We start from the raw sequence: 6,979 nt of genomic DNA, 5'->3' as shown, positions 1-6,979 counted from the left end.
GGGGGGAAAATGCACCCCTTTTGGGTGCCCAGGACCAGGATTGAGAACCACTGCTCTAAACAGTCTGTCTTATGTACATGTCACTTGTCTGTACTCTAGTCACACACCTGGCTCAAACACCACTCTCTCTCTCTCGCTCTCGCTCTCGCTCTCTCTCTCTCAGGAGGAAGAGCCCGGGCCCGTGCCCTCCTCTCTCTCAGCCCAGGACTACCTCACCCCTTCCTGGCCCCTGTCCCCCTCTTCCTCCCCCCTCTCCCACTCCAACGCCAGCGACTCGGATCCCCAGAATGAGGAGGGCGAGGACGGGGGTCAGAGACACACACCTCGCCGCCGAAAACGCCGCCGGACCACCACCCCTTCCAAGAAGAGAACCACCCCTCACCGGACATCCCCGGGCCGCCCTCCCCTCTCCTCTTCATATCGCCCCCTCACCTTCTCCCCCCCTCCCTCCACCTCTTCTCGCCCATCTCTGTTCAAATCCCCCGCTCCGTTGGGGCCCAACACGACGGCGAACATCAGTGTTAACATCGCCAGGGGGGTCGGCATGGGCGTGCCCCCCCAGAAGCTGAGCTGCGCCTACTGCGGCCGCCACTTCCGCTCACTGGGGCGCCACCTGGACAAGCACCACACCAACCAGCCTGAGATCCGCGCCGCGCTCATCGAGCGCTTTATGCCCCACCTGGCGGCCGCGCACGCCACACACCACACTCAGTCCCAGCAGCAACCTCGGTCATCATCAGGAGCGGAGCAAAACTCCCACAAGCCACCACAGGGGGGCGCCACCGCGTTCTCCCTGTCTCCTCAACATCCGACCGCCCAATCCCCTTCCTCCGCCGTTGGGGGAAACTCCTCCCCCCTGGTATTGACTCCACCCAGAGGGCGCAGTGCGGTGGCCGTGTCCGTCCTGAAGAGAAGCCCGCCTCCGGCGGCTGTGACCTCGCCCAGAAAGGCGGGACTGCGCAAAGTGAAGAAGGAAAAAGAGGAGGAGGAAGAGGAGAACGATCTGGTGGAAGTTGAGGTGGTGAAGCCCAAAGAAGAGGCAGAGGCGGCTTTTCCCCACGTCTTTCAGCAGACGCCCAAGGAGATGGAGCGGCTGCCGAAAGAGGACGAACATGAAGAGGAGGAGGAGAACGGAATGATGGAAGACGACAGTGGAGCGGAGGATAAGGAGAAGGAGTTATTGAGGTGAGGTACTCCGTTAAAGGACTCGTTCACCTAAATGACAGATTCACCTCATCAAATGGATATTGAGAAAGTAGTTGATGGATCAGCAAAGTGCCAGCAAACAGCAGAAATGCTTTTAGCATGCTTTAATTAGATGACTAAATCAGTCAACTGAGACGGACTTAAAATTAACTTCAAACTGCTGCTGTGATGTTATCAATATATTAATTGTTATGAGTGTAGTACATACTTTAAATAGATGTTTCATTTTTTTGTTGTGCTTTGAATAAATTAATAACTGACGCCTGCAATTGAAACTAATCTCTCTCCCTCTCCTTTCTCCCTCATTCTTTCTCTTCTTCCCTCCTCTCTCCCTCAGTTCGGGACGTCTCCACATGCTGCCCCTCCTCTCCTCCCTGTCTTCCCTGGTTCTCTACCTCCGCAGGCTCCAGCACTCTGCCTTCCTCTCCCTGTCCCGCCAGCTCCAATCCGCCGAGGCCTGGCGCCTCCTGTGCCACTCCTCCCTCGCCCTGCTCATACTCTACAACCGTCGCCGTGAGTGCGAGGTCTCCAAACTGGCCATAGCCGAATACCGCTCCCGTGTCACCCCCCAGTGCCCCGTGCCAGTGCCCCCCGGTGCCCCGCCCGCCCTCACACCCCTGGAGGCATCGCTTTCACCCTTTGAGCGTCTCGTGCTTCCACATTTGCCTCGAGTAGGTGTCCAGGGCAAACGAGGAAGAGTCCAGCCTCTTATCCTGCCACCGCACTGCGAGCCGTGTCTGGAACTCCTCCTCCAGACCAGGCAAGATGTCGGCGTCGATCCCCAGAACCCGTACGTCTTCGCCCGGCCGTACCACTCCCCAGCCACCCCCCTCCGTGGCACCGACCTCCTCCGGAGCCTGGCCCGCTCCAGCGGTACCCGGAACCCCCGCGCCCTCACCCAGACCCGCGTCCGGCGCCAGGTCGCCATCTTGACGCAGCTGCTATTGCTCGGCGAGGGGGAGGAGCCAGGACAGCCGGGTGGGAACGCCGTAGAGCGCCTGGAACACTTCCTGGAGCGCGAGTACCACGTGACGCAGAGCTGCGGCGGGATTGGCCAGGACCCGGGGCTGATGGGTAGAGTGGGGCGCGTGGTGCTGTGCGGGGAGAGAGACGGCGTGTTGTTCCGGGGGATGAGCCTCCACCACATCTGTCTGGAGCTTGACGGTAAGGAGACACTGAGGATTAACATATACGTCAGACCTGACTAGTCAAGCTATAAGTGGTTATTTTTCTCTCCTTTACTGTGTATTAAGTGCGCTTGATTCAACCTGCTTGATATAATGGAATGGATGGAACAAAGCATGATGTCCGTTAGAGAAAGGTTAGCTGTAGGTCAAACCGTTTTCGTGAGATGACCGATTTTCGGGATGTCTCATGGTCTGACACCTTTCACCCCAGATGCGGAAGTGCGACATCGGCAGATGCGGTGGATTGAAAAAGATATCTCTAGCTTAAACTGACATTTTGATGGGGATTTTTTTTTAAATTATGTCACTTAGATTGACGCAGCAGTGCGTCAATCAACTCTAGAGGGTTAAACAGTTCACGCGTCGTCTCATGATGATTGTTCATTTTGGACTGCCCTTTAGTATGATGAGGAAAAGCGTTGTAGTTAAAGTTGAGAAACATGTACATGTATTTGACCCTTCTCTTTCTCCCCCTACAGTGATGTCAGGCAACTCGGCCGACTCGTACTCGGAGGGCGACTCTGACGGCGAGGGGCGGAAGGAGAAGGGCGAGGTGGCCCCTCCCAGCCTGCTTATGGTGAGGAAGGGCAGGACCAACAGCAGGACGCCGCGTGCCAGGAAACTCAAGGTCACGCCCTCCTCCGCATCGCCCCTCTCCCCCTCGGTCCCCGGCCGCAGGAGAGGCTCAGGTGGGCCCAAATCAGGTGTGTGTGTGTGTTCAATCCATACTCATACTCCGAAAGAGCTGAGACATTCAAGACCAATACAGAAGTGTGTGTGTGTATGTACACAGTAGTGTGTGTGTACTGTATACAGCCCACCACAAAGACATGTCTACACAGATCCAACCCTGTGCGTACTAACCCACCCTCTCCCCGCACAGGCAAACGAGGCGTCCTCAAGCGCCCGTGGTCGGACGCAGAGCGTGCCGCTGTGGAGGAGCACCTGACCTGCAACATCGCCGAGCTGCGCGTACCCGCCAAGGCCGACTGCGAGCGCTGCCTGCAGAGCTGCCCGCTGCTGGTCACCAACCGGCGCGACTGGCGGGCCATCAAATTCTACTGTCACAACCGCATCCAGCTGCTCAAGAAGAACCAGCGGCGCGAGGACGACGGGACGCCCATCATGGTGTGCTGAGAAGACTGACGGAGAGACTGAGAGATTGATGGACAGACACGACAATAGCTCCACAGTATCCACACTAGCGTGCTACTTAGAATGAAGGAAGCCAAAACAGAGGCGTGGTCAACTCTGTCATTTTTCTTTTGCTGACGTTCAAAAAAACAAGAGTTGACTGTTAAGGAACAGAGTTGACGCTTAAGGAAGCAATGTAGTGGGCGTGTCTTCGAAGTGGTACGCTAATGTGGGTATTGGAATGTAGCCTACATCTCATTAAGCAGGTTTCCATCCAACCTTTTTCTGCAGTAAAGTACAGGTTAATGTCTGGTCAAAAATGTAATGACAGGCCCGATGGAAACCACATTTTTCGGGTACACTTTCCAAATGTCAACAAAACGAAATACGCTCAGACAAGGTGGGATCTTTTTGTGTCGGTAAAATGAAGTGTGCGAGAAATGTCGGTGGAACTATTGACGTAATAACGATCATATCGAAGTCAACTTGGAGTCGCGCGATGACCTGTGTGGCCGTCCCACTACGACGCGTCAGGAAGCATGCAGTTTATTAGGCTACGGATGTAATAAATTAGGATGAACTTCACAGGGTGGTGAACGTGCACGGTGATGACCTTGATGCTCCTGTTTTAATAAATATCAAGGGTCTTATTTTGGTGACGTGATCATCGATGCTTGGCAGCCGTTTGACAAATAAAGAAAACTCGCTCTTTTGGCCATAATAATCTCATGTAGCCTATACGTGCGCTCTAGCCAACAGCGCGCACCTGCCAGTACCAGAGTGGGCAGACTTGCTATATAACAGAACAGTTTTTGTGGGGAAACGATCCGTAGAGTTGAAAATGTGATGGAAACCCATTTAACTTCAATTTTTTCTTTGCTACATGGGAATTTAACAGCAAAAGGTATTTTTACGTGCACTACATCATCACGCAGAGTCAATTTGATGGAAACGCGTCTCTGGTGGGAAAATGTGAATATAGTTTTTGTGCGGATTTGAGAGTATCTGTCACCAATTGGATGGAAACCTAGCAATTGATACCCTTATATATGGTCCTCTGAGACAAAAAGAGGGAGAGACTGGGGGAGTGAGAGAAGGAGTGACTGTGTAGGAGTGGCAACAACCTGTGTTGTATACAGTGTATGTGGACATTTTCATTTTGTTTTTTCGCTTCAAAACGAGACGAACAATGTTGAGAACGCACCGACCGATTTGTTGTATTTCGATTTTTTCTGGGACTCCGGTGTTTTTGACATCCTCAAGTGTTGTATGGACGTTTCTGAACACACTAAAGGTAACACTATTATTGTTTGAGGTTGTGGTGTGCGTGTGTGATTCTAGTGCTGAGAAGATGTTATAGGGTCTCCAACACCCAGTCCTGGGGAGTGCATGCTTTAGTTCCACTGCTAACTCACCCGATGAAACTACACCTGACTGAAAGACCATGGTTAGATCATTATTTAAAACGGGTGTGTTAATAGCGCTGGGCCGGAGCAAAAGCCTGCACCCCTGGGTTAGAGTGTGCAATGTGTTGTAAATGTTCTTTTTGGACTACCTAAGACACTGTATAGTCAGTTTGGGGCTTTTCCCCGCTCCCTTCAAAATTGACACTACAAGACAGCAGTTGAATACTGCTTTGCCTAAAACACACCAAGTATATTCTTGTTGTTGGCATCTTTCTCTTATTTTGTGCCTGTTGCACACGTGTTTTCTTAAAAGCGCTTTGAAAAGGTGCATTAGGCCGTCGGGCCATTCTTCTGCGACGAGCAGAGTTCCGTATTTAACTTGGCTGTGTTCTTCGAAGTGATTTTTGGGGGGCAGTCTTTCAGAAGAGTGAGCATAGCTGAATACTATGCCCACGTTACGGTTATGTTTTGACATGCAGTGTTGTTGCGTCATTTGTGTTGATTGTTTTGCCTTTTCAGACTGACCAGTGTAGCTCCAGTCATTTTTCAGCTCCTCTGGTTTCTATCGATGAGCTGCTTGTAGCTCTAGTCCAGGGCGTTAGTGTGGCTTGCTAACGCTTAGGCTGGCATTCAATCCGATCAGTGGTAGATTTGCATTATAGCGCTTGACATTTTTAAGGTCATTTCCGATTGAAGCCGACATGTATAGAGTTTGCAGAAACATTGCCTTTTAAAAGGTGCATAGCTGACACAGTGCGGTCGGGTGGAATCCCGGCTTGAGCCTTCACAACTTTAGCAAGTCGCACTAACGCCCTGGACCAGAGCTAGGCTTCTTTGTAGGTTTGCCGGAGCGCCAAGTAGCCCGACATTCTGTTTTATTGGATTAAAACCGCACAACACCTCTTGATAGATAGTTGAATTTATTTAACATAATCACATATAATCTTACATTGTTTCATGCTATCATCTTGCCAGTTTCGGTGTACATAAAAAAAAATATATGATCATTACGTAAACTGGTTTGTTTGTGCTGTCCGTAGTTTATTTGTTCATTTGCGAGTTGGTATTGTACATAGGTCTATGGTTTTGTAAATATTCACAGAAACGCATAAAGGGGAAAAAACTACACAATGGCTTGTTTTTTTGTGTTGTGTTTTTATATAAGTCTGAGAAGTTCAAGTCGTATTTCTGAAGTTCGATTCTTTCAATGTACTAACAATGAGTGCAGCCCAATAATATCTTCTTTTTTATTATATTTATTTCACCTTTATTTCACCAGGTAGGCTAGTTGAGAACAAGTTCTCATTTACAACTGCGACCTGGCCAAGATAAAGCAAAGCAGTTCGACACATACAACAACACAGAGTTACACATGGAATAAACAAACATACAGTAGAAAAAAGTCTATATAGAGTGTGCAAATGATGTAAGATAAGGGAGGTAAGGCAATAAATAGGCCATGGTGGCGAAGTAATTACAATATACCAATTAAACACTGGAGTGATTGATGTGCAGAAGATGAATGTGCAAGTAGAGTTACTGGGGTGCAAAGGAGCAAGATAAATATACAGTATGGGGATGAGGTAGTTGGATGGGCTATTTACAGATGGGCTATGTACAGGTGCAGTGATCTGTGAGCTGCTCTGACAGCTGGTGCTTAAAGCTAGCGAGGGAGATATAAGTCTCCAGCTTCAGTGATTTTTGCAGTTTGTTCCAGTCATTGGCAGCAGAGTACTGTAAGGAAAGGCAGCCAAAAGAGGAATTGGCTTTGGGGGTGACCAGTGAAATATACCTGCTGGAGCACATGCTACGGGTGGGTGCTGCTATGGTGACCAGTGAGCTGAGATAAGGCGGGGCTTTACCTAGCAGAGACTTGTAGATGACCTGGAGCCAGTGGGTTTGGCGACGAGTATGAAGCGAGGGCCAACCAACGAGAGCATACAGGTCGCAGTGGTGGGTATTATATGGGGCTTTGGTGACAAAACGGATGGCACTGTGATAGCCTCTACTCAACAAACTGGATGCAGTCTATTTTGTAAATGACAT

The 6,979-nt window shown here is 50.3% G+C and overlaps 1 protein-coding gene across 3 annotated transcripts in view; it reads left to right on the top strand.

Moving 5' to 3' along the window:
- The window catches only part of LOC139566627 (uncharacterized), a 15,704-nt gene extending 9,638 nt beyond the window's left edge, over positions 1 to 6,066 (top strand). For 2 of the 3 annotated variants that reach the window (XM_071387861.1, XM_071387859.1), the window contains exons 6-9: positions 164 to 1,185; positions 1,544 to 2,370; positions 2,873 to 3,097; positions 3,277 to 6,066. In XM_071387861.1, coding sequence (XP_071243962.1) covers positions 164 to 1,185; positions 1,544 to 2,370; positions 2,873 to 3,097; positions 3,277 to 3,530 — 2,328 coding nt within the window. In that variant the 3' untranslated portion in view covers positions 3,531 to 6,066. The remainder of the gene's footprint in view (positions 1 to 163; positions 1,186 to 1,543; positions 2,371 to 2,872; positions 3,098 to 3,276) is intronic. The other variant, XM_071387862.1, reaches the window with a different exon arrangement.
- The last annotated feature ends 913 nt before the right edge of the window (positions 6,067 to 6,979 follow it).

The sequence above is a fragment of the Salvelinus alpinus genome, chromosome 39 (assembly GCF_045679555.1).
Source record: "Salvelinus alpinus chromosome 39, SLU_Salpinus.1, whole genome shotgun sequence".
NCBI lineage: Eukaryota > Metazoa > Chordata > Actinopteri > Salmoniformes > Salmonidae > Salvelinus > Salvelinus alpinus.
The sequence above is the reverse complement of the archived record's forward strand: the minus strand, read 5'-3'. Positions and strand labels throughout refer to the sequence as shown.